Here is a 27,500-nt window from a genome sequence, read left to right as displayed (position 1 = left end):
CTGATGAACCAGTTAACAAACGCTCAGACACGAGGAGAAAACACAAACCTCCCTGTTGGAGAAAATAATCAAAAGAGCTGCAGATTAAATTCTAATTTATCGATTAATCAACTGATCGACACAAGCAGACGGAAGAAGAAGAGTTTCAAAGTGTTCGAGTGATTCAGTTATTTACTTTGTTAAATCTCCAACTACAGAAATATAAACTCATTGTTTTCTTATAACTGAAGCTGTGAACCGTCTGATCCAGTCCGAACCAGTTTGATCTCTAAAACGAGGACAAAACACCAAAAACACAACGTGCTGTCGTCTGTTCACGACTGCACACGAGCACCAACGTGCTCTGATGGAAGGAAACAGTCACTTTGTCATTAAATGTTGTTGTGACACTTTCTGACGCACCTGAGCAGGCTGATAATTATAATTACTATCACTTCCTCTGCTGGTTGTTTTATTATTTCTATTACACAAACATCTTCAGGAACCTCAGAGAGATTCTCACACACACACACACACACACACACACACACACACACACACAGACACACACACAGACACACACACAGACACGGATATAAAACACATATAAAACCTGTGAATTTTGGGGTGAAGTGATCACAGATTCATTTTCTGTTGATATAATTAACTAATTGTTTCAGTTGTGTTTAGTTTTACCAGTCTGAAGCACCAGTGCTGTTGCTATGGTTACCTGCAAGGTGGTTAAAACTGCTGACCGACGATCAGGACGCAGGATTTCACTTGACAACATTTGTTTGATTATTAAAACTTGATTATTTTACTGAGTATAAATCACTAACTTTTGTTTTATACACAGATTCTGATTGTTTAAATGTTCTGTGTAGTGACTGGTCTCACCTGGTCTCACCTGGTCTCACCTGTCACAAAACACACTTCTACCTCCACTGTCTCAGCGTGGACACACGTCCTGTCTGTGTCCCCTGACGTGTCTGTCTCTAAGTCTCCCTCCGTGTTGGACAGTGTGTCTGCAGGTCGGTCAGGTAAGTCTCACCTGTCTACAACTGAAGCATCACTGCTGTTGCCATGGTTACCTGCACTTTAATACGCCCGGGTTCAGCCCTCACACCTGGACCGTGTCCCAGGTAAACACAGGTGTTCTCACTGTACATCCACACTCTGATTCTCACTTTACAATCATCCTCAGACTGAACTCGTGTTTAAACTCAGTCTCACTGTGTTTGTCACCGTGTCCAGCAGCTAGCAGCAGCTAGCAGCAGCTAGCGGCAGCTAGCGGCAGCTAGCAGCAGCTAACGGCAGCTAGCAGCAGCTAACAGCAGCTAGCAGCAGCTAGCAGCAGCTCATCCGGACCGATCACTGTTTATCACCTGTGTAGCTTCAGTAGCATTAGCATTAGCGCTAGCCTCCTGCTAATGTTATCTTAGCTAACGTTAGCTTCCTACCTGCTCCACGGTAGCCGGGTCCATGGACTGCAGCCGGGCAGCGTTCTCGTACTCGTCCTCGCTGTTGTTCCCGGCTCCTTCCTCCGTGTCCTGGCTGGATCCTACTCCTCCCGGGCCGGTCACCCCGGGCTGGCCTCCGCCGGCCAGAGCCGCCACCACCCCGCCGGAGCAGGTGCCTGCCTGCCGCCGCCTCTTGCTCAGCCCGGGCCCGGAGCAGCAGCTACCGATGCCTCCGCCGCAGCCGACGACGCCAGCAGACACGACGAGCTCCCCGCGGGACCCGGCCACCATCCCGCCGCTGCTGTCCCGACCGTCGCCCGGCCCTACCGGCGACGCGGAGCCCACAGGCGGCGGAGAGGCCTGCTGCGGCCGGGAGCTCGCCTCGATGCTCCGCCTGTCGTCCCTTGATGAGGGCGGAGCGGGCTGGTAGGACCACGGCGGAGGTGAAGCCCTCGGTCGGGCTCCGGTCCGCCCTGCGTGTGGATGCGGGTGCTGGTGTGGGTCGGAGCCGCTCCGACGGTCGCTGTCATCGGCGTGGTCCGAGACGCCGACCCCGGAGCTGGGCTTCTTCTTCGGGAGAATCGTCATGGTGGTGTCTGTGTGAGGGAAGCAGGGAGGGGGTCAGAGGGTGACGAGTCCTCCCTTTCTAGATCAAATGCTTCGGTGTGTTCGCCCTCCGGCCCGGCCGCTCGGTTCTGATCACCGACCTAAAGCTCTTAACGACCCGAAACAGACGACAGAGACCACGACTCGGTTCCTTTTCGACGGTTTAGTTGAACAAAAACAAAAAGCGTCTCCCTCTTCCCGTCCTCCAGCGTCCAGTCCACAAAACATCAACACAATCTGACGGAGGCCGTGACGTCACTTCCTGGTTGCGACGGCATTTTTTACGTCAGGCCGTTGTCATCTTTATTTTTATTATCTCGTGTTTTTATGAATCTGAACTGTTTGTTTCTCTTTATGATTAAAACAGACTCATATATTTGAACCTTTTTTATATTTACTCGTCTTTGATCGTAATAATCTAGTTTATCGTCTCATGTCTGTGATGTGGGAACTTGAAGACTTGAGGTCTGAGAGGTGAAGTCAAGACACAAGTATCTTTATTGTAGAGTTTTTACATTGACCTATATTTGTGCTTTGTTCACTGACACACACACTTTGTGAATGTTTCCCTGAAGTGAATTGTTTCTTGCTTTAAACATGAAGTTTTAGTGCATGTGACTTAAAGAGCAGCGTGTTGGTCCGTGCTGTCCTCACAGTGTGTCCTGGTTGTTGTTTTGAAGTAATGGTTGTTAGTTGCTTTTGTCTTGTCATTATTGTGTCTCTTTAACTGACTTCTGCTCAGTTATCTGTTAGTATTTAGCTCCTGACTATAGTTTTCTATATATCTGCTCATACTGTTATTGTTATTGTTGTTAACTGTTGATTCACGAATCAAGAACAACAAACTATTTTCCCAATTTCAGGCTTTTTAATGATCAAGTGAAAATGATTTATTCTCCTCTGAACAATCTCACAAAGCAGGAAAGCAGACACTGTGGATCGACGTCTGTCGGCTCCTTATTGTTTGTGATAGGATGAATGTAATCAGTTTATCACAGTCTGATGTTGTAACTAATAATTATGTGATATTCTCCAGTTTACATCAACAACAAGAACACGTTTAACAGCTCCTGAAAAAACTGGCTTCAAGTCCATAAAATGAAATATTTAAAGGTGCAGTATGTAGCAGTAGAGTAACTGCTAACTGCTGCTAACTGCTGCTAACTGCTGCTACCTGTGTTCTAAACATCCAGGCTGCCTTTAGCTTGTTAGCTCAGTTAGCCACGCAACAAGTTCGACCACTGGGGGAATCTGAGTATGAGCACAGGAGCTTCAGACCAACAGGGGGAAGAGGCATCAGGCTCAGCGCTAGCTGGTTAGCATGCTAACGCCATCATATCTCTGCATCATGATACATAGACGTCGTTGATGTGACGTCAGAACTGTTATTCTTCACTTTCTGTTAATGATCTTAGATCATTTTGAACATTTAAACATTTAAAACATCTTCAGGTTTTATTTCTCTCATCGTCTTCATCCAAACAAACAAACAAACAAACAAACAGCTCTGTCATGTGACATCACCAAACAGTTCAAACTTTGACAGAAATTTGCCTTTAAATTTTGACAGCTGACAAAATGATTGGCTCACAAACTTTGTGGTGGCAAAATCTGATTGGTTGACGTGTGAGCGCCTGAAACCAGCTGGTTCAGTTCTGAGGGAGGAGGACGAGCAGAACTGGAAGAAGACAAGACTTTCCTCTTCAAACATCCAGCTGCGAGTTTAAAGAGTGTTAATATTTCCTCGTCTGAACATAGAGATGCATCAGACTCAGTATCAGTCTGAGCAGCGTCAGAATTATGCTTCTTTTGTTTTATCACAGCTGATAATTAATCAGTTTAACAGTTTGAGTGAAAAATGTCAGAATATCTCAGTCTGTCGTCCTTCATGACCTCCAGCTGCACGGACTCCACAAGTGAGTGTGAACCTGCTGACTCATGTTATCCAGCATGACGTGCTTCTTGTCTTCCTCCGTCTCCAGGTGAACACATCAATGTGGCGGTGGTTGAGGTCAGGGGACCGTGGAGGACAGTCAGGACGTCTTTGGTCTTCAGTAGTCGTGTTCGGGCTCGTTGTTCTGCTGCAGGATGAAGTCACATCATGTTTACACTGAAGGTTTCTAAGAACTCTTCACTGGATCAATTGTATCGAAGTGATCACATCATCAGAAGATCAATACATCAAGCTGAGTTCACTGAGACAGAATTCACTAAATAAACAACACAAGAGTCCAATCAGCAGTCAGAACAAGGCCGTCCTGTGGCGACTCAGAGGACGAGGGGCTGTTTTCTACAGCACTTCTCAGGAAGAGACGAGGACAAACCAGAATCTCACAGTGAGGATGAAAAACTAGGAGTCTGTTTTCAACCCTGGTCTGAGATCAGCTCAGCCTCAAGGGTTTAATGTGTCTGCAAACCACAGATTCATACGAGGTTCACATTATCTGACTCTCACTATGATCTGAATCCACATCAGGAGGTGGAGGAGAAGCTGGTGGATTATTACAGCCGAGGTGCCCAACATCTGGCTGCAGTGTGAGCCGCATCACCGGGCGCCTGGAAACATGTCCAGACGCGACCAAACCGACTATTCTACCACAACCAAGTGTTTTCTGTGGCTAAAGAGGAACAGAAAGTTCAACATACAGAATCATTCAGCTTTAACTTGTGTGGTTCTGCAGAATCTCACTAACACTTATTCTTGTGGTTGGGTTGTTAATATTCAACGTACACGTGTGAAGTGTGATGTGGAAACTTGAAGACTTGAAGTCTGAGAGGTGAAGCCAGCGCAAGAAAGTCTGTAAAGGAGCTCGTTGTTTAAGAGACGACTGAAGGACTTCAGCTCTGCTCTCATGTGGACTCTCAGCTGACGGTCAGAGAATAAAGCTGAGAGATTCATATTAACATTAATGATGTTCGGAGAAGATTTACAGTGAAGAACCTGAGCGAACACGTCTCCACCGTCTGCAGGTGGATTAAAATCTGTACGAGTCAATGATCAGACAGCAGACTGTGGAGTGACAAAGTGTTTTTATTATCTTCCCCTCACACACACACACACACAAACACACACACACACACACGTAGTTACAGTTGGTGCTCAGTGTTGAGTAATAATAATAATCATAACAATAATAATAATAATATAAGCAATAGTTGTCTTCAAATATATAGCGATACACTTTATACAAAATACCCTGCATAATACTGTCAAGTTTAATTTAAAGACACGAGACGAGCTGTGCGACTGTTTCTGATCCACTCTGACGGACAGCAGGGGGCGCCGCCGCTCTGTTTTCACACTGAACTCTGAGGGTCCAGACTGACGATCACCTTCAGACTCAATCAGATCAGATCAATCATCACTGCAGTGTGTGTGATGTGTGGTTTCATCTTGTGGTCAAAGGAACAGTTCACAGTAAAACTCATCATCATCTCCAACACACTCAGTTCTGTCAGGTCATGATCAGACTGAGTGGGTCGTCGTCTGTCAGCAGAACTTTACAGAACAAAAACAGTTTTTATGTCTGCACAGAAAAAAAATGCATTTTTATTTATTGATTACTGGGAACCTCAATCCATCATTACACATTCTCCTCCTCCTGATGATATAAAGTCAGGCTCAGTCATCATCTCCTCCTGATGATATAAAGTCAGGCTCAGTCATCGTCTCCTCCTGATGATATAAAGTCAGGCTCAGTCATCGTCTCCTGATGATATAAAGTCAGGCTCAGTCATCATCTCCTCCTGATGATATAAAGTCAGGCTCAGTCATCGTCTCCTCCTGATGATATAAAGTCAGGCTCAGTCATCATCTCCTCCTGATGATATAAAGTCAGGCTCAGTCATCGTCTCCTCCTGATGATATAAAGTCAGGCTCAGTCATCTCCTCCTGATGATATAAAGTCAGGCTCAGTCATCATCTCCTCCTGATGATATAAAGTCAGGCTCAGTCATCGTCTCCTGATGATATAAAGTCAGGCTCAGCCATCGTCTCCTCCTGATGATATAAAGTCAGGCTCAGTCATCGTCTCCTCCTGATGATATAAAGTCAGGCTCAGTCATCATCTCCTCCTGATGATATAAAGTCAGGCTCAGTCATCGTCTCCTCCTGATGATATAAAGTCAGGTGAAGTCTCGTAGTCCACAGAACATTTCTGGAGCTTCACAGTAAAACAGAGTTGCAGCGTTCTGCTGAACAACTGAAGCAGCTGGAGATGATTTAAACATCAGATGTCTCCATGCAGCTCGTCTGCTGTGATCACAGAGATCACCACCTGATCTGAGGAGATGATGTTTAACCTTCCATGGAGATCATGAAGATGTTTCTTTGAGGAGATAATGACTGAACTTTAGGTTTTGGGTGAACTGTTCCTTTAAGGTGACACATCTGCGATAAAAGTTGGAACAACGACAGAAGTCCATTCACTTTTTAGCTAATTTAGATTTGTCGGACAGCGACTGACTGATTTTCATTATTAAATCATCTCCATGCTGTTCTCTGTCTGAGGCGCCTTCACGTGTCTCGTTCTGTCAGAGCAACAGTCCAATGACCCGGAGAGATTCAGCTGATAGAAAACAGACACAGTGAAAACCACAGAAACATGTTTTTAAGACCAGCACAGACTGGTGTGTGTGTATGTACAGTATATATTGTGTAAAATGCCCAGAACATCCTTTGGGTGTTTGTTCCTGAAGTGTTTTGGTTGACAGACAGTTGAGGGAATATTTGGCTAAAAGTCTGAACAACAAACCTGCAAACTGATGGATCACTGCTGAGGAGATCTATAACTCAGTGTTCAACTGTTCAAACTGCTGAAGAAGAAGAAGAAGAATCCAGAGAGACGCCTTCATGTTTCTGTTATCATTGTTATCAGGTTAATCAATACGTTGAGAAAAGGCAGAAGAGCCGTTTTAATGTGGTGTCTCGTGTCACCAAGTCTGAAGAGATTCAGTTCACTGAAGAAATGACTTCAAACTGTTGTTAATCAACTAATGCTGATTAATTTCCTGTCCTTTGATTCACTGAGTTGTTCAACCAGAGACACTACCTCAGAATAATGAATCAGCTTCTAATGATGAAAAGAAAACTATCTTATAATTAATAGATGAGTGAGACTTCTCATAATGATGGTTTCATACTTCTTGTTATCAGATGTGGATCCTGTATCAAAGATCTGTGTCACCGTTACAAGATCTGATAATTATGACTTCTGTTTATGATCCAGTGTTTTAGAGACCCTGTTAAGACCTGCTATCAACATCCATCTTGTGATCTGATCACAAGTTAGCAGCAGCTGTCTGTTGAACTAAAGCTAAACCACTGTTGAGTACCATCACCTTCGTAAGAGAGGGGCAGAGACCAGGCGTCCAGGGCCAAGCCAAGCAGAATCTCCTGCAGTCAGCCCAGGACTGGGAATTGGAGGTCGACTTGGGGAGGAAACTCCACTTCCCAGAGGCGGTACTGTCCACGACTCTGACCAGACGTTGTCATGTGGTCTCTGGAGGAGAAGAAGATCATCCTAGTGGACTTAACAGTCCCGTGGGAAGAGGACTGTGAGGAGGCGGCAGAGAGGAAGAAGGAGAAGTACCAACAACTTGTCCAAGACTGCCGGGAAAAGGGGTGGACAACATGGCTGATGACAGTGGAAGAGGCTTGTCGAGGATTCCCAGCCCAATCGGCATGGAATCTGTTGACAAAGATGGGATTGAGAGGCCACTTGAGGAAAACAGCCGCTCGGAGGCTGGGAGAAGCGGCAGAGAGAGCCTCCTGTTGGCTCTGGCACAAGAGAGAGGACCTTAGCTGGAAGCCTGGAGGAGGCGGCAGTGACTCGGCCAATCACTGCTGAGCCGCCAGCTGGAGAGTGTTGTGGTTAAGGGTCGAAACACCCTAAGAAGGTTGGGGACCACCTGACGACCCGTCCCCCAGGCCAAGGCTGCATCCATGAGAATGGATTGATAGTAGCATCATTGATGTATCACGGAACTGAACTGATCCAACCACTGAACCAGTCACCTCAACAGCACCAGACTCCCTTAACAAATGTGTCGGTTTAGTGAGTTGTTGAGTTGGAGACACTTTATAAACTGTGTGAAACTCTGTCTCTGACTGATTCTGACTGATTTGTTCCTTCTTGTAAATTCAGCAAATGTTCTACATGAACTTCTTTCTGTCTTTGAGTAGAAACATGGAGTCTGTTTGTCTCAGTGATGGACGGGTTTGTTTCATACAGAGCAGGAAGTGACATCACATCACAGGTTAATGTAGCTGTGAACTGACTGAGAGCTGAACACTTGATAACAGGTCTGAACAGGGTCATAGTTATGACTGGATATGCGTGATGTAGAAGTGAAGGTGCTGCTGAAACTAACATTGTTACAGATCTTCAGTCTTCAGTGTTATCGGTCAGATCTTGTAACAAGACAATAAAGTCTCATATTTTTCAGATCTTGATCTCATGATTGTGACTAAAAGGAAGATAAGAATGGAAAATTAAAGAAAGGAATATTATTTTGTAATTATGATAATGGCTTCATAGTTGTGAGATCTGACTCAGAGGAAAACTACATCCAGAACATAAAATATTAATAGATATTGATCTCATGACTTTGGGACCTTCTCACAGTTTAATAAATATGATGATGATGATGATGATGATGTCACAGTTATGAGACAGTCGTTTTTCTTTGGTGAGATCGGTGTAAACACATTCACTGTGTGAATCCTTCCTGATTGAACCCGACGCTCCTCCAGCAGTTTGCAGGTTGTAACACAGACGTGGTTTTAATACAAACAGTCCTAAATATGAGTGCAAAGGCATGCAGCACCACCCACCTCCACCTCCACCAGTGCAACGTCGTCAATAGCTAAAAACTCGACAAATCCAAAAGAACTCAGTGATACAGGATATAAAACAGAGGTTATAATCTGCATTAGTGAACAAACAGAAGCACAACGTGGTCACTGTTACTGTCCGTGCAGTGGGTGTCAATAAAGTTCTTCACGTGGACGTGTGAGTGACGGAGCTGTGACCTGCTGCAGGGTGGAGGACGGTCACCCTGCCGACCACTGAGTACAGAACAAAGAGTTAAATCTAACAGTGATGCATTCATGCTGCGCTGCTGAGGACAGCGTGTCAAGTATCTGAAGGGTTAAAGGTCCAGTATTCAGACACAAAGCTCGTTTTGTTTGGCTCAAAGCTGAACTGAAAGGGAGTCAATGTGCAGACTGAGGGCGGGAACACATGACGAGTGTCACAGGAAACAGGAAGTGCAGCCTGTCGAACGCGTCAAACTGCTGTAAAACTATGAGAGGAAGGTGCATCGCTTCTCATTTGGCTCCAGTTCTGTTTTATCTCTTACGGTGTTGTGTAGTAACAACCATTTCATTTGTTCTGGTATTTGGAAATCAGAAATTCTGGAGGATTTGTGTCATTTTATAAATATTTACATATATGATTTTGTTTACCCGCTGCTTGTTGTCTCATGAGTCTGTGTCTTCTACAGCACGACAACACTTTATACAAACTGTCTAATGTCAAACTGTGTTCACCTGCTTAATGTTTAAAATATTTCCCATAAAGATATAAAACATCATTAAGTTGTGTGTTTCTCTCTGCTCCTTCCTGTGCTCACTCCTGTTCACTGCAAGAAATGTATTGCTGAAAAACATGCAAAAATAAACCTATGTTTATATATTATATATGTTTTAATTTGTGTCAGTAAAATAGTATGTCATCTGCGTACAGTTTGATGAATGTTGGAGGTTTGTTTGACTTTGACCATGAAAACTGGAAACACGGAGGGACAGAATGATAAAATCAAAGTTTGATTCAAGGTTATTTTCTTGAAATATCTTTGAAACATTTGAACTTTCTGTCTCGACGACAGGAGATATGAATACAGGACCTTTAAGTGCTACTCTGACAACATTTAAAGTGAAATATTCCACATGGCTGCCTGTGCTGAGTGTTAGTGCTGCATTCGTGTTCATCAGATGAACTAAATTACAATAATCAGATGTTTTTTAACAGTACAGGTACTGTCAGTGTGCTTGACAGAGAGGAGAGAAGAGAAAATGAAAGCGAGGAGAGAGAAACATTCATCCTGACAGGAGGCGCGTGGACTCACAGCTCAGCTGGTCATCGGCTCCTAAAAGTCTCTTCAGACGAATTGTCCTGTTTAAAGCAGCCGACGGTCCAGGAACCGGTCCCGACCCGTAGTTTGAGACACAGATCTGGTAACGTGACATCAAATCCGTCGTCTTCTTCTGTTAATTTCTTCGTCCATCAAATGTCTCCACAGGACATCCAGCTGTTTGACCAAACAACAACTGAAGCTGTTCATGAGAAAGTTCATGAGAATCTGATGGAAACAATGAACGACAGAAACATTCTGTGTGTTTCGTATTTCAGCTCATTAATCACAAATCCTGTTATCTGATTTTATCTTCTTAGAGTGAGACGTCAAAGATGTTTGAGGTCATTATATAGTTTTGTCTGTTACACTTTGGAACCTAAATATTATCATTATATCATTTTTTACATTTGTTGACTGTTTACAGAGAAAGACGTCCCCCAGAGTTATAAATCCTAAGATTATTAACTGAATAAACAATTTTAAATTAAATATACATTAAAGATTTAAGGCCCCAAAAATCAGAAGCATCACAAGAGCGTTCATCTGATACCGTCATTGTTTTACCTTCGACTTTAATGTCAGTGAAAAGTAAATTTCATATTTCAAAATAAATGAACGCAGTGAGGAGGCAGCAGGAGGCTGTTTGCTTTCTTTTATGTATTTTTGATCTCAACACTATTTGATAGTTTTAAATAAAGTAAAATAACATTTAGTTAAAGCGTTCTGTGTGTTTTCTTGTTTCTCAACAAAACTGAGAATCTTAGTTTTACCTCATCTTTTTATTTTCTGTTTTTTAGTCGATCTGAACATTTGAGTCTAGTTTTAGATCGTAGTTTGAGACTGAATGATTTAATCAACCTTCAGAAAACCTGTATAATAATATTTAATCTATTTGACTTTTAGTTAAAACAACTCCAGCCACAAAACAACAGTTTGTTTGAGGAAGAATCTCAACTGAAGTTATTAAAAAACCAACATGACCTTTACAATAGACGTCGACAGACAACTTTCAGACCTCCGTGGTTGTGTTGTATTAGCCGATGTTATGATTGTGTTATAGTTGTAAGCGTTATAATAGTTTGTTCACAACCTTTTACACTAGTAAAGTTTTTTGTTGTGGAAATTAAGATGACAACATGCTGCCTGAAGGAAAAGAAATGAATCTGAAAAGTGACGGATGATTTGAGGACGATCAGCAGGATTTACGGTTTAAAGACTGAAACCTTGAAGAAACACCAGAATGTTCCTTTAATGTTTTCATCCATCTGAACCCTTCTGCTCGTCTGTCAGGCTCGTCACTGACCCGTGACTTCTGTCTCGTCTGTCAGGTTCTCATCTTTCCCTCCTCGTCTCTCCACGAAGCCCCTCAAACATCCGTTTCCCTGTCGATTTGAACCTCCAGCTACCACATGTAAGTCTTGGTGGTGTCGATCTGACTCCCCCCTGCCTCCTCCCTCCTCTCTCCTTCTTCCTCCTCCTTGTCGTCTTTGTCCTTCTCGGCCTCGCTCTCCCACAGCGTGATGAGCGGCGGGTACAGCTCGTTCAGAGGGATGGACGTGGCGTTCTGAATGTACTTCTTCAGCGAGTGTCCGCAGGACTTGTGCTGCTGGACGCGGCGGCCCATGTAGACCACCAGCAGCGCCATGATGGACAGAGCGAACATGGAGCCCATGACGGCCGCCAACGCCACACTGCTGCGCCGCGACGCCACCATCTCCACCAAGAAGCCCGCCTCCTTCGTGGTGATGTTCAAGCAGGAGGTGTGGACGGGAGAGGAGGGGGAGGAGGAGGAGGAGGGAGTGATGTTGGTTGGGGAGGAGCGGGGGAAGGAAGAGGGGGAGACGGGGGAGAGAGGTGAGGAAGAGACAGTGAGGCAGACGTGGTACTCTGTGGCAGGAAGGAGGTGAGTCAGGTTATACTCCTGAACATCCACTGGAACCTGAGAGAGACGGGGGAGGAGGGGGGAGGAGGGAGATCATTACTAGTTTTTATCACAGACAGTGAACTCACCACAGACACTCCTCTGTCCCACTGTTATTACAGACAGTGAACTCACCACAGACACTCCACTGTCCCACTGTTATTACAGACTGTGAACTCACCACAGACACTCGTTTGTCCCACTGTTATTACAGACATGTGAACTCACCACAGACACTCCTCTGTCCCACTGTTATTACAGACAGTGAACTCACCACAGACACTCCACTGTCCCACTGTTATTACAGACTGTGAACTCACCACAGACACTCGTTTGTCCCACTGTTATTACAGACATGTGAACTCACCACAGACACTCCTCTGTCCCACTGTTATTACAGACAGTGAACTCACCACAGACACTCCACTGTCCCACTGTTATTACAGACTGTGAACTCACCACAGACACTCGTTTGTCCCACTGTTATTACAGACATGTGAACTCACCACAGACACTCCTCTGTCCCACTGTTATTACAGACATGTGAACTCACCACAGACACTCCACTGTCCCACTGTTATTACAGACTGTGAACTCACCACAGACACTCCACTGTCCCACTGTTATTACAGACAGTGAACTCACCACAGACACTCCACTGTCCCACTGTTATTACAGACTGTGAACTCACCACAGAGACTCCACTGTCCCACTGTTATTACAGACAGTGAACTCACCACAGACACTCCACTGTCCCACTGTTTTTACAGACTGTGAACTCACCACAGAGACTCCACTGTCCCACTGTTATTACAGACTGTGAACTCACCACAGACACTCCACTGTCCCACTGTTATTACAGACAGTGAACTCACCACAGACACTCCACTGTCCCACTGTTATTACAGACGTGAACTCACCACCAGTGGGCGTGGCTTAAGGTACAATTCAATTCAAAATCAAAGAACTTTATTTGTCCCCAGGGCATGTGGAGCAGTTGCATACAGCACAACACAGAACAGTGCTACAGGTAACAGGTGTAGAGGGTGGAGGTGCTCACCTTGGCTGTGTAGCTGATCTGAGGGTTGTCAATGTGCACGGTGGCGCTGAACCAGCGGGGCAGAGGCAGGGGGGAGTCCTGCTGGTTCTGACCCACAGATGAAGCTCCTCCGCTGGGAAACAACTTCCACTCCAGCACCACTGACTGGGCGTGCACCACCTGCACAGGAAACAGGAAACACCATCAGAAATGAGCCTGAAGCAGAACTTTGATGACAGCTGAGGTAAGAATTTAGTCTCCAGCAGGTGAAACAGACAAACACGATATTAAATATTAACAATGAAGCCGGCACCTTCGCCAACACCACCAGAGAGGCAGCAGCGCCGGACGAGTTCCCCAGCCAGGGCTGCTCCCTGCTGGGCTCACCGCCCCAGCGTTTCCCCCCTCCGGACCACCAGCCCACAGACCCCTGAGGGTCCACAGACACAGACACACTCTTTGTGTCGGCACCCTCCATGTTCCACGCTACACAGGTGTACACACCTGAGACAGAGAGAGAAGAAATATTACTGCTTTTTTTTCCAATTTTCATGTTTTGCAAATTTAAAACATAATGGAAACGTTCAGAACCAGAAACTTCTGCTTGTCTTTTATAAATCAGTTACAGTTTAATTCTTAACTTTTACTTTTTGTCTCTCATAGAATTATTTTTACATTTGAGAAATGTCACCACACTGTCTTTTCTGATATCACCACTGGGGGGCGACAGGATCCTCTGAGGACTGAAGGTTTGTGGTTTTTGACTAGACCCAATAACTTGAACTAGACGGTGAGTCAGAAAACAAATCTCAGAGTCCAAGTCTGAGAGCATACAAGTGCTCTGATGTTGTTATGTCACATCAGATCAGTCCAATCAGCTGCGGCGTCCAATCAGCTGTGGATCTCTAACAAAGAGGCGTGTCCGTCCGATAAATAAGTGAGGTGGGAGCCAGCAGCGCCCCCTGCAGGCTGACACTGACCTGCGTCTGATGGCTCTGCGTGTTCGATCACCAACGCTCCGGGCTCGGACATGCGATGCTTCTTCTTCTTCCTGCTTAGGCCACGCCCCTCCTCTGAGATGATTGGTGCAGCCATCGCCTCCGAGCTCACCTGACCAGGAAGAGAGACAGGAAAGATTCACATCACTGTCTGATCACAGCTCAGGTTTTATTATTTCTTCTTTATGATCTGATCAAATTAAATATTTTACATTTATAATTAAAGCTTCAGCGTGATGTTACAAAGAAGTGACTTTATTTAACTCTTATTCATTATTATTCAGTGTGCATCTGTTTCCTGTTTGTCTCTCTTCTGGTCACATGGTCGTGTCGTCTGGTCCTGGTCCTGGTCCTGGTCCTGGTTCTGTGCGTGGAAAAAGTTTTCAACACACACACACACACACACACACACACATTCTTGGCCACGCCCACCTTGTCTCCAGTGGGCGTCACCCAGTAGAACTGGGGGGCGGGGTCAGCGTCCGCCCAGCACTCCAGTGTGATTGGCTGCCCGGCGCTGACGTTCATGGCGGCTGGGAAGGCGTGAGGAGAAATGTGAGGCAGGCAGCTGTTGGTCCCGCCACCGTCGGCCCCGCCCCAACTGACCGCCACCACCTCCTGCAGCTCCCGACCAATCAGGTGAGGCGGGGAGGAGCAGAGGGTGATGGAGGACTCCAGCATCTTGAGATGTGATTGGTTGCCAAGGTGAGGCCCCCAGGAGGACAGACAGTCACATCGCAGCGGGTTGGAGTGGAGAGACACCTCCTCCAAGGAGGACAGAGAGGAGAGGAGGTCTCCAGAGAGGAGGCTCAACTGGTTACTGTGGAGGAGGAGGGTCCTGAGGGAGGACAGGTCACTGAGGGGGGAGGAGAGAGGAGAGAAGAAGAGAAGAGAAGGAGAGGAGGAAGGAGAGAGAAAGAAGAGGAGAGAGAGAGGAAGGAGAGAAGGGAGGAGAAAGGAGAGGAGAGGAGAGAGAGGAGGAAGAGAGAGGAGAGAGAGAGAGAGAGGAGAAGGAGAGAGAAGAGAGAGAGAAGGAGAGAAGAGAGAGAGAAGAGAAGAGAGAGAGAGAGAGGAGGGAGAGAGAAGAGGAGAGGAGGAGAGGAGGAGAGGAGGGGAGGGGAGAGGAGGGGAGGAGAGGAGGGGAGGGGAGGGGAGAGGAGAGGAGGAGAGGAGAGGAGAGGAGAGGAGGAGGAGAGGAGAGGAGAGGAGAGGAGAGGAGGAGAAGAGGAGAGGAGAAGAGGAGAGGAGGAGAGGAGAGGAGAGGAGAGGAGAGGAGGAGAAGAGGAGAGGAGAAGAGGAGAGGAGAGGAGAGGAGAGGAGAGGAGAGGAGGAGAGAGGAGAGGAGAGGAGAGGAGAAGAGGAGAAGAGAGGAGAGGAGAGGAGAGGAGAAGAGGAGAGGAGGAGAGAGGAGGAGAAGAGAGGAGAGGAGGGGAGGAGGAGAAGAGGAGAAGAGGAGAGGAGAGGAGAGGAGAGGAGAGGAGAAGAGGAGAGGAGAGGAGAAGAGGAGAGGAGAGGAGGAGAGGAGAGAGGAGGAGGAGAGGAGAGGAGGAGAGGAGAAGAGGAGAGGAGAGGAGAGGAGAGGAGGGGAGGAGAGGAGAAGAGGAGGAGAGGAGGAGGAGAGGAGAGGAGAGGAGAGGAGAAGAGAGGAGAGGAGAGGAGAGGAGGAGGAGAGGAGAAGAGAGGAGAGGAGAGGAGAGGAGAGGAGGAGAAGAGGAGAAGAGGAGAGGAGAGGAGAGGAGAGGAGAGAGGAGAAGAGAGGAGAGGAGAGGAGAGGAGAGGAGGAGAAGAGGAGAAGAGGAGAGGAGAGGAGAGGAGAGGAGAGGAGGAGGAGAGGAGAGGAGAGGAGAGGAGAGGAGAGGAGAGGAGAAGAGAGGAGAGGAGAGGAGAGGAGAAGAGAAGAGAGGAGAGGAGAGGAGAGGAGAGGAGAGGAGAGGAGGAGAGGAGAGGAGAGGAGAGGAGAGGAGAGGAGGAGGAGAGGAGAGGAGAGGAGAGGAGAGGAGAGGAGGAGAAGAGGAGAGGAGAGGAGAGGAGAGGAGAGGAGGGGAGAGGAGAGGAGGAGAGGAGAAGAGGAGAGGAGAGGAGAGGAGAGGAGGGGAGGGGAGGAGGAGAAGAGGAGAGAGGAGAGGAGGGGAGGAGGAGAAGAGGAGAAGAGGAGAGGAGAGGAGAGGAGAGGAGAGGAGAGGAGAGGAGAGGAGAGGAGAGGAGAAGAGGAGAGAGAGAGGAGGGGAGGAGGAGAAGAGGAGAAGAGGAGAGGAGAGGAGAGGAGAGGAGGAGAGGAGAAGAGAGGAGGGGAGGAGGAGAAGAGGAGAAGAGGAGAGAGGAGGAGAGAGGAGAGGAGAGGAGAGGAGAGGAGGAGAGGAGAGGAGGGGAGGGAGAGGAGAGGAGAGGAGGAGAGGAGAGGAGAGGAGGGGAGGAGGAGAAGAGGAGAAGAGGAGAGGAGGAGAGAGGAGAGGAGAGGAGAGGAGAGGAGGAGAGGAGAGGAGGGGAGGGGAGAGGAGGGGAGAGGAGAGGAGAGGAGGAGAGGAGAGGAGAGGAGAGGAGAGGAGAGGAGGAGAGGAGAAGAGAGGAGGGGAGGAGGAGAAGAGGAGAAGAGGAGAGGAGGAGAGAGGAGAGGAGAGGAGAGGAGAGGAGGAGAGGAGAGGAGGGGAGGGGAGAGGAGGGGAGAGGAGAGGAGAGGAGGAGAGGATGAGGAGAGGAGAGGAGGAGAGAGGAGGAGAGAGGAGAGAGAGGAGAGGAGGAGAGGAGAGGAGATGAGAGGAGAGGAGAGGAGGAGAGAGGAGGAGAGAGGAGAGACTTTAGTTTACATTTCTTCCATCATCTTATTGTTCAGACAGACAGACAGACAGACAGACACCTGAAGGCCTGCGGGTCGATGTAGGACAGTCGTGGGTTGCTGCAGAGCTCCAGCTTGGCGAGCTCTGGCAGGTTCTGGAAGGCGGCCCGCTCCACCATCAGCAGCTCCTCCATGTTGTTCAGACTGAAGGACACAACAAACAATCATGAAGAACACACAACCTGAGCAGTGTGTAGTTCCACATGTGTCCAGCAGAGGGAGCTGCTCCACCCTCATCCTCTAACACTGAATTTATCTGGTCTGATCTCCATCAGGACTTGTTGCGGTCGTGTCCTCACGCTGACCTGAGCTCCTCCAGGTGCTGAAGGTTCTGGAAATCCCCCTGCTGGACTCGGCTGATCGGGTTCCTGTTCAGATCCAGGAACTTGAGGTTGGGGAGCATGCTCAGAGCGTCCCGAGGAACAGACCTGCCAGGAGAACAACAGTCACATCAGCCGGTGCAACGGCGAGAGGACGTTACAGACGGACACCGGAGACCACAGACCTGAGCCGGTTGTCGTAAAAGGACAGACTCTCCAGGTAGTCCAGGCCCAGGAAGGCAGCGGCGGGGACGGAGGCCAGTCCCATCCCAGCCAGCACCAGGCTGTGGAGGCGGGACAGAGGCAGGAAGTTCTTCTCCTCAAGACCCAGGATGGGGTTCTCCCCGATCATCAGGATCTCCAGGGACGGCAGGGACTCGAACCAGCGGCTGTCGATCGCCACCAGCCGGTTGGAGTTCAGGTGGAGCCTGCAAGACCGAGCAGAGGGCAACAACTGAGTCTGAGAGGTCACCTGCTCAACCTGATAATCACCTGCAATGAATGATGGGTAATACAGGACAGAGACACTAAAGAGAAGGAAATGTTACTTTACAATCAGAATTATCTTATTTAATTATACTAAATTAAGAAGAAGTTACCGCAGCAGGTTAGAGAGCCCAGCGAAGGCTTTGGGTCCGATGGAGGAGATCCGGTTGTGGTTGATGTAGAGCTCCTCCAGGCTGGACAGGTTCCTCAGACTGAAGTCCTCCAACTCCTCAATGTGGTTCTCCTCCAGGTACAGAGTCACCAGCCGGCCCAGAGAGGAGAGGCCCATCGAGCTCACCTGGACAGAGATCATGTGTTTGTGTGAGAAACAGAACAAACTGTCATCAACAGAGATCTGAAGAAGGTTTAAAATGGAGGACAGCAGGTGAGTCACCTGTGTGAAGTGGTTCTGTGACAGGTCCAGTTCTGTCAGGTTCATCAGACTCTGCAGCTCAGTGGTGATGGAGGAGATGTTGTTGCTCTGCAGCAGCAGCACCTGAAACACGTCGACACAACATGCAGACGTTACTCGGGCTGACAGACGTCTGCTGGCTCTTCAGATCATCAGGTCAGTTCATCTCCAACTGCTGAACGTGATGGAGACTCTACAATCTGAAGATTCTTTGTTGACACCGAAAATAAACGTTTGAATCAAACATTTATTTTGACATTTGTGACTCTTGAGATCCAAAATGTCTGACTGGGAACAAAGATGGCCGCCTGTGGCCCGATGAGTCACCTGAGTGTCGGAGGACGTGTTGGCTGGGACTCTCTGCAGGTGGAGCTCGTTACAGTCCACCGTCCGGGCCTGGTGAAACACAGACTGGGGGGTGTACCACGGCCTCGTCTCACACACACACTGCAGAGGACACAGCACAGCGCCACCTGCAGGACACACACACACACACACACACACACACACACACACACACACCTGTGTTTTAAAGCTCCACAGGTGTCTTCACGTGTCTGCCATCTAATAAACTTTTTGTTTTTACCTTGACTGGCCCCGCCCACTCCAGCACATGATGATGATGTCACCAGGGAGAGGAGGAGACTGAAAAGGACCATAAATCCCATGGTGCACTGGGGCAGAGGAGAGAGGATGTGACGGTCGACCAGGAGGTCAGAGGGCGGAGTCACACCTGCAGCTGGAGGGAAACCCACAGGAAGTGATGTCATTCACCTTCTAACACACAACAGACGGTTAATGACATCATGATGGAGCAACAGCTGCTGAGGCTCATGGGTACTGTAGTATTTACAGACACCTGCAAAAAGGTGAAACTTTCTATCATAACAGAACCGCCCATCAATTTATCTTCTGTCAAGATTCTGTTCAGTTTATTACAGTTTGATTGTTATGTGATTAAAAATAAACTTTATTGTCTGACTATTACATTTATATAATATATTTATATTGGATGTTGCTATAAGGGGATTGGATTTGTCTATCTTCAGAGGAAGGAGGTAACAAAGTACAAATACTCTGTTGGTGTACTTCAGTCCATGTCTCAGGTATCTGTCCTGTACCTGAGTATCTCTGAGACTTTCCCTCTCTACATCTGAACACAAACATCTGAACTTTCTCCTCCTCACAGCTTCAAAACAGCCTCGTTACTTTAGTTTGATGCATCTGAGGTGAATTATGGATTATTGATATTTCCCAACATCTCAAGACTGATGTCGACCTATCAGAGCACATCACGCACGGCAGACGCAGCGAGACGAAACAAAGACGTAAAGGACGTAAACAGACAGAGAGGGAGGCTGAATGGGGAGAAAAGGCGTGTTAGTGTCTCGTATCTGCAGAGAGTTTCTTATTTTCTCTCTTTGTTGCTGCTCGGACGCTTTACCAACCCAACATGTGGCTATTTGACGTCCTGGGAAATAAATTGAATCAGCACTTCTACTTTTACCAGAGTCTGTTTTAACACAAGTATCTGAACGTCTCCTGGAGGACAGACTGTGAGGACTGTTGTCTCCTCTGGTTTTATGTCCCCTTGAATATTAGTTCCTACCTGCTGTTGTTTTAGGAGGGACAGGTTTGAGTGTAACAGCAGAGGAACATGTGTGAGGACATAGATATATATATATAAAGGCTAGATTCCCGTCCGCGTTGCTGGCCAACGGAGTCAAACGTCCGCACAGGTCGGCCATCTTGGTACAGGCAGCTCGCTCACCCATAACATTGTGTTGGTAATGAAACATGTACTTTTTAAATAACCATAACTTGCTCAATTTTCAACCGATCAACAGTTTGGTTTGTTATAAACGTCAAAGATGTAGTCATGACACTGCATACTTATGAATAATTATGTTATGTTCTAAAAAATAGAATGATGTTCTAAAATAGGTAGACTACAATAGGCTATACATCAAGAAATGCTGCATGTTGAAATCCCCACCCTGTACAGAGATGTGTTTATGACACTGCATACTTATGAATAATTGAGGCCTTGAGACGAATAACCATACAAGTCCATATTTCCAATTTTGAATGAAAATATTTTAACACAAGAAGAGGTTGAAAGTGGATGAGTTTCGAAGAGGATTTGAGGATTTTCACATTTGCTTCCATATTACTATTATTTTTGAAAAAGCTTAATATTTGAAAAACTTGAAAAGCTAAAAAGCTAAAACAGTTCAAGGCTGAAAGAGCTTAAAGAGCTGAAAGAGCTGAACATGTTGATAGTTGAACGGTTTCTGTAGCTGAACGTGCTGAAGCAGTAGGAAAATGAAATTTGAAAAATTCCCCATAAGGATGAATGAGAAAACACCTCCCAAACACCTGCAGGTCTAGACAAAAGTGTAATGGTTATGGCCCAAATATGTATACAGTGAGTAACAGGAGACATTGCTGAACCTGTGGTGTGTTTTTTATTTCTGTAGAGTGAAAAAATGAGGGCACAAGAGCGAGAGACAGAACCGGTACCGTCTGCTCCACTCCAGAGATTTAGGCTCAAAGTTAACACTGCGGCTTATGGGGGAGTTGCTGGAGTGCTTGTCGCTCGAGGGCTTCTACAGCCAAAAGTTTAAGTCCTACATCTGAAATAAGATGATCATCTGAAAGCCAACAAGATTTCCTACATTTCTATGTATATATTGTCTATGTGAAGTAAAAGATGTGGGACCCAAATCAAGCTGAAGAGAGTTTTTTCTAAAGTTTTTGCAGCTGCTCTCCACTCTAGCGATGATGTCACCCACTCTAGCTCACGCAATACACACCCATTATAAACCCAGAAGAGGAGCTAAAAGTCCTTCACACTAAAACTGTGATAATTTCTTCGAAGAGAAGAGAAAAGATGTGATTCAACATGTTCACGCATCCAGAATTATCACCACGCTAATGACGTTTGTAGGAAACCGAACTGTTTGTAAATCCGTCAGGGTTTCAGCGAGATAAGAGTGTTAGTGTTTGTGCAGATCACTGACTTCACCTCAGGTTCAGCAGATACAGCCGGAGAGCTAACCTGCACCAAGATGGCCGACCTGTGAGGACGTTCTGGACTCCGCCGTCAGACATCAGCCTTTATATATATATCTGAGTGTGTGGAGGAGACGTGTTGTTCAACATGTAGTTCATTCAGAGAAAAGGTTTGTGTCATACAGCAGGACTGTACACACACACACACACACACACACACACACACACTGAGGGGAGCAGGAAATGGGGACACCTTGCCTCTGGTGCCATGGCAACCACCCAGGAAGTGACATCGGGGGAGGTGGAGGGAGCCACCTCTGAGCTGCTCTGTGATTGGCCGAGTCAGTTCTCAGGTGTGTTTGAGAAATAAACAGATCAGCTGCTGATATTTTATTTTTTATTATATATTATTATTATTATTTGGGCCGGGACTTTAATGCGTTAATTAAGATTAATTAATGACACAAAAATGAACGCGTTAAAAAAATTAACGAATTTTAATCGCACTTATATTTAACGAGCAAAAAAGCCGCCGACACTGATCACTGCCCATGGATCTATAAAGTTTTAATGTCGCCTGAACGCAGCTCAAACCGACCCGGTGCCTCAGCACTGCGACCAAGCTTTGATAAACACACCGGATCAGCGCCGGTTTACAGTATCCTCCCGTAGTTTAGCCGGTCGCTACTGTTTAAAAAGCGCTCGTCACAGTGGAGCTGAGAACAGCGGAGTTTCCATAGAGCTGCCTGTGTTTTATTAATGTTTACATCAGGCTGAGTTCAACAAATCAGTTTATGCTACTGTGATTTAAGTAGTTAAATACAGTAATCATCATAGTGTAGTGGCAGGAAAGACCATTTACCAAATAACATGTTACTTAAACATTTTTCATTGTGCTGTGCTCTAAAAATAAACTAACAAACTAGTGTAGAGTCCTGTATAAGGAGTGTTCAGCTTAAATTTTCCCCTTAAATTTAGGTTCTCAGGAAATCGCATCTTCAATCGATAATTTGCATCCCTAGTCGATTGGTCTTGGTTAAGTACCACCTTGAAAAAAAACAAAAACAATGTTTTGTTGCTTAAGCTTATGTATTCAGTCATTATTCAATGGTTTACTAAAACCCATATGAAAAAAATTGCTTCTCACTGTTCTCAGGTCAAATATTTATATGCGATTAAAAATGCGATTAATTTCGATTAATTATTTATAAAGCCTCTAATTAATTAGATTAATTTTTTTCATCGAGTCCCGGCCCTAATTATTATTATTATTATTTTATTATTTCAGCTCATTGTTTATTGTTAATTTACTCAAAGCTTCAAATTGCATTTTGAATCAAACTTTATTTGTTGTTCAGATTGTTTGTTTTCAAAATAAACTATTTCTAAATTTCTGTTTTATTCAGAATTCTGTTCTTTTAGTTTTTATTAAATGTAATATTGTGTTTTTGCAGCTCTGGATAGAGAAGACGTGTCAGTGTGAATAAAATCTGCTGCCACTCTGTGTTGACAGATATCTGAGCAGGTCATGGACGAGTCGTCTGTTAACGATCGAGTCGATCAGCAGACAGCTGGCAGGTCAGAGAAGTAATCCTACCTGCTGTTCACCCCCCTCAGGAGCGTGCACGGGTCTACCAGCGTGCACGTGATGTCAGACAATAGGCTCGTTGAGATGAAGTGCGCCTCACCTGAAGGTGGACAGACCAGGCGGCAGCAGCAGGGGGTGGTGACAGTTTCCAGCCGCCGTCAAAGAAAATACAGGAAGTCACAGAAACATCCTGTTAGAGCCAGCTGTAGGCTACCTGTAGTGCAGAACATGTTCGGATAGCTATGGCTGAGATATATACACGACAGGTCAGCGGGGAGATGTCATCATCATCCCCACAACCAGAGATTGGGTACCAAGCCCCAACAGATACCAACAGCCTCAACACAAGAGCTGCTGACCTGAGAAGGAAGATCGTGACCCAACTAGAAACCTGAGAGCCCCCGACGAATACCGAAGCTGAGTTGCCAAGTACCTTCAGAAGATCTACTAGTGGATGTGAACGCTGCTCTGAAGACAATCCCCACAGGAACCATCACTGAGACCAACAAGCTGATACACAGTACAGCAACAGTAATCATGGAGACGCTTGGGTACAAGATGGGCTTGGGACATAACAAACAGTGCCCACCATGGAAGAAACGGTTAGAGGCCAAGATAAAGGCAACACGGAGAGAAGTTAGCCAGCTGACAGAACTGCAGAAAGGGAACATGGTGAATAAAGGGGCACCCAGGAAGTACAACTCACTCTCCATACCAGAGGCACTCGAAACTGCCAAACAACGACTAACAGCTCTGGCCACCCAGTTGAAGAGATACACCAAGGAGGGGGAGGCCAGGAGAATAAACAAGCTGTTCTCCACTGAACCAGCCAAGGTGTACTCTCAGTGGCAGGGAAACAACAACCGATCAGACCCACCAAGAGCTGAGGTGGAAAAATACTGGAAAGACATATGGGAAAGAGAGGCATCACACAACACCGATGCCCAATGGCTAGTAGACCTAAGAGCTGACCACAGCAACCTCCCAGAACAAGAACCAGTAACCATCTCAATGGCAGACATCCAAGAAAGAGTGTCAAACATGAAGAGCTGGACAGCACCAGGCCCCGATATGATCCATACGTACTGGCTGAAGACGCTAACTGCACTCCATGAATGCCTAGCAGCACAGATGAACCAGCTGCTGAGGGATGGGACCCACCCAGAGTGGCTAACCCAGGGCAGGACCGTCCTAATCCTGAAGGACCCCCAGAAGGGACCCATCCCATCCAACTACCGGCCAATTACCTGTCTCTGCACAACATGGAAGGCCCTGTCAGGCATCATTGCGGCAAAAATGAGTAAGCAAGTGGCTCAATACATGAGCGAGGCACAGAAAGGAATTGGCAGTAACACCAGAGGAGCCAGGCACCAGCTACTGGTTGATAGAACAGTCGCCCGAGACTGTAAGAAGAGACAGACCAACCTGTGCACTGCCTAGATTGACTACAAGAAAGCCTACGACTCAATGCCGCACACATGGATACTGGAATGTCTGGAACTGTATAAGATCAACAGGAACCTAAGGGCCTTCATCCAGAACTCGATGGAAATGTGGAAGACAACTCTAGAGGCCAATTCAAAGCCGATTGCCCAAGTCAACATCAAGTGCGGCATATACCAGGGAGATGCGCTATCACCACTGCTGTTCTGCATAGGCCTGAACCCCCTCAGTCAGATCATCACGAAGAGTGGCTACGGGTACCGATTCCGTAGTGGGGCAACAATCAGCCACCTGCTCTACATGGATGACATCAAGCTGTATGCCAGGAGCGAGCGAGAAATAGACTCACTGATCCACACCACCAGGATCTACAGCGATGACATAGGGATGTCATTCGGATTGGACAAGTGTGGCCGGATGGTCTCAAAGAGAGGCAAGATGATCAGGACTGAGGGGATTGACCTACCAGAGGGCAACATCGGTGACATCCAAGACAGCTACAAGTACCTTGGCATCCCACAGGCGAATGGAAACCATGAAGAGACCACAAGGAAGTCAACCACAGCAAAATACCTCCAGAGAGTAAGGCTGGTCCTGAAAAGTCAGCTGAATGGTAAGAACAAGGTCCGAGCCATCAACATGTACGCACTACCAGTCATCAGATACCCCGCTGGTATCATAAGTTGGCCAAAGGAGGAGATAGAAGCCACAGATATCAAGACTAGAAAGCTCCTCACCATGCACGGAGGGTTCCACCCCAAGTCCAGCACCCTGAGGCTATACACTCAGCGGAAAGAGGGAGGCCGAGGGCTAGTGAGCGTCAAGGCCACGGTCCAGGATGAAATGTCAAAAATTCGAGAATACATCGAAAAAATGGCCCCGAAGGACGAACTGCTAAGTGAATGCCTCAGGCAGCAGAACCCTGAAGAGAGTGCAGAGGAGGAGGAGCAGACAACCTGGAGGGACAAGCCCCTACATGGCATGTACCACCGTCAGATAGAGGAAGTGGCTGATATCAAGAAATCCTACCAGTGGCTAGAAAATGCAGGACTGACAGACAGCACAGAGGCACTAATCATGGCAGCACAAGAGCAGGCCATAAGCACAAGAGCCATGGAGGCCAGGATCTACCAGAGTAGATCAGACCCAAGATGCAGACTGTGCAAAGAAGCCCCTGAGACAGTCCAGCACATAGTAGCAGGGTGTAAGATGCTAGCTGGATCAGCGTACATGGAGAGGCACAACCAAGTGGCCGGGATAGTACACAGGAACATCTGCAACCAGTATGGAATAGAAGTACCCAAATCCCAATGGGCCATACCACAGAAGGTGGCTGAGAACAACAGGGCCAAGGTTCTGTGGGAGCTTCCAGACTGACAAACAGCTCCTGGCTAACCAACCAGACATAGTGGTAGTGGACAAAGAGCAGAAGAGGGTGGTGGTGATAGATGTGGCGATCCCAGCTGACGCCAACATCAGGAAGAAGGAACACGAGAAACTTGAGAAGTACCAAGGGTTGAAAGAGCAGCTGGAACAGATGTGGAAGGTCAAGGCTAGCATGGTCCCCATGGTAGTGGGGGCACTCGGGGCAGTAACCCCCAAACTGGGAGAGTGGCTCCAACAGATCCCAGGAACAACATCTGAAGCCTCAGTCCAGAAGAGCGCAGTCCTAGGAACAGCCAAGATACTGCGCAGAACCCTCAAACTCCCAGGCCTCTGGTAGAGGACCCGAGCTTGAGGATGACACAGATACCACCCCAGATTTTATATATATATATATATATATATATATATATTTGTAATTATATACAGTATATATGTGGGAATATGTGTGTATCTGGCATTGTATTCTATCCTTTGTTCTTGTGTCTGCCTTGTAAAGCACTGATTGCTCGTTTTGATAAGTGTTATATAAATAACATTATTATTATTATTATTATTATTATTACTATTATTATTATTGTTATTATCATCCTCATCATCCACACAAAATATGTTTGCTAACAGATTAAACCTTCATTGCACAACATGAGATTCATATAATCTAGCATTAAATATAACAGTTACACAGAAAATTAGGATTTTCGACAAAACGTAGTGTTTGTAGTCCTAACTAAGAGTTTGTAGTCCTAACTAACAGCCAATCAGCTCTTGGATCAGGCGACAGCCAGGCGTTTCCCATCATGCCCTCAGGCTGTCGATCTTTGACTGTGTTCGGTCAGAAGTCACCATCAGACACACTGTTAACAGAACAAAATCTCTCCGATCAGACAAAAGAACTGAAACGCTTCTGTAAAACATCATGTTACTGGTCCAACATCAGCTGTTAGACCAGGACAGCGACACAAGCCTGATCAACAACATGCCAAACGTTACGTCTTTGTTCAGATGTGTTTGTGTCCAGTTCAGCACACTTAATCTTGTCTCAAACACTGAGGGGACAAACACGTTCCTGATTGTCTCTGCAGGAGTTTCTACTTTCCCGGATTGAACCTGAACGCAGCGCAGCTCTGACAGATCGTTCAATCGTCCGAACCTCCTTCTTCTTGTTAACGACCCACTGAAGGAGGATCGTCTCTGCTCCAACATCTGAACACATCTCCTGCCCCTCCTCCCCCTCCTTCTGCTGAGCAGATGGAATATTGATGAGATGATATTAATTATTCAACGAGCTGCGAGCGCCTCGTTAAGTGTCCTGCAGACGAAAACTGTGATTGGAGGAGAGCAGGAGACACTGGTTAATTAACTTTGAGGAGTCAGACACACACACACACACACACACACACACACACACACACACACACAACATGCTCACAGAAAGAAGATTTCAAAATAAGACAAACTGCTGGACTTCTTCAGTCAGAAAGATTTTCAAAATTAAACCATAAAAGAATATTTGATGTTTGAATTGAATCATCTCACTGATGGAGGAGAAACAGCAGCTCTGAGAGGAAACACCTGGACGTTATTACACTTTAATCTGAAATCTTCACTGCGGCTGCTAAGCTAAAACTGTTAGCACGAGTAGCACGAATATGTTCTCCTCAGATCAGGTTGTGATCTCTGAGATCACAGCAGACGAGCTGCATGGAGACGTCTGATGTTTAAATCATCTCCAGCTGCTTCAGTTGTTCAGCAGAACGCTGCAACTCTGTTTTACTGTGAAGCTCCAGAAATGTTCTGTGGACTACGAGACTTCACCTGACTTTATATCATCAGGAGGAGACGATGGCTGAGCCTGACTTTATATCATCAGGAGGA

General features: G+C 46.6%; 2 protein-coding genes and 1 long non-coding RNA gene across 9 annotated transcripts in view; 1 reads left to right on the top strand and 2 right to left on the bottom strand.

The window, feature by feature from the left end:
- otud5a (OTU deubiquitinase 5a) overlaps positions 1 to 2,290 on the bottom strand; it is an 18,760-nt gene extending 16,470 nt beyond the window's left edge. The window contains exons 1-2 of one of the 6 annotated variants that reach the window (XM_084367105.1): positions 2,147 to 2,290; positions 1,440 to 2,035 (exon numbers count right to left, since the gene is read on the bottom strand). In XM_084367105.1, the coding sequence (XP_084223231.1) occupies positions 1,440 to 2,035; positions 2,147 to 2,273 (723 nt within the window). In that variant the 5' untranslated portion in view covers positions 2,274 to 2,290. Of the gene's footprint in view, positions 1 to 876; positions 1,013 to 1,439; positions 2,036 to 2,146 lie in introns of those variants that run through there. The other 5 variants (XM_084367104.1, XM_084367107.1, XM_084367109.1 and 2 more) reach the window with 5 other exon arrangements.
- On the top strand, positions 1,056 to 5,055 carry LOC311265442. Its single transcript, XR_014623590.1, has 2 exons — positions 1,056 to 1,121; positions 4,028 to 5,055. It is a non-coding gene; the product is annotated as an uncharacterized lncRNA (long non-coding RNA).
- Positions 5,056 to 10,755: 5,700 nt separating this feature from the next.
- The window catches only part of LOC311265373 (leucine-rich repeat neuronal protein 1), a 20,711-nt gene continuing 3,966 nt past the window's right edge, over positions 10,756 to 27,500 (bottom strand). Inside the window, exons 1-13 of one of the 2 annotated variants that reach the window (XM_084366972.1) lie at positions 21,222 to 21,367; positions 18,780 to 18,932; positions 18,521 to 18,666; positions 18,176 to 18,277; positions 17,895 to 18,079; positions 17,481 to 17,723; positions 17,281 to 17,403; positions 16,997 to 17,119; positions 14,575 to 14,998; positions 14,125 to 14,254; positions 13,458 to 13,648; positions 13,166 to 13,324; positions 10,756 to 12,123 (exon numbers count right to left, since the gene is read on the bottom strand). In XM_084366972.1, the coding sequence (XP_084223098.1) occupies positions 11,587 to 12,123; positions 13,166 to 13,324; positions 13,458 to 13,648; positions 14,125 to 14,254; positions 14,575 to 14,998; positions 16,997 to 17,119; positions 17,281 to 17,403; positions 17,481 to 17,723; positions 17,895 to 18,079; positions 18,176 to 18,277; positions 18,521 to 18,666; positions 18,780 to 18,861 (2,445 nt within the window). In that variant the 5' untranslated portion in view covers positions 18,862 to 18,932; positions 21,222 to 21,367 and the 3' untranslated portion in view covers positions 10,756 to 11,586. Of the gene's footprint in view, positions 12,124 to 13,165; positions 13,325 to 13,457; positions 13,649 to 14,124; positions 14,255 to 14,574; positions 14,999 to 16,996; positions 17,120 to 17,280; positions 17,404 to 17,480; positions 17,724 to 17,894; positions 18,080 to 18,175; positions 18,278 to 18,520; positions 18,667 to 18,779; positions 18,933 to 21,221; positions 21,368 to 27,500 lie in introns of those variants that run through there. The other variant, XM_084366971.1, reaches the window with a different exon arrangement.

This window comes from Pagrus pagrus, assembly GCF_965226575.1.
Source record: "Pagrus pagrus genome assembly, chromosome: 11".
NCBI classification, from domain to species: domain Eukaryota; kingdom Metazoa; phylum Chordata; class Actinopteri; order Spariformes; family Sparidae; genus Pagrus; species Pagrus pagrus.
The sequence above is the reverse complement of the archived record's forward strand: the minus strand, read 5'-3'. Positions and strand labels throughout refer to the sequence as shown.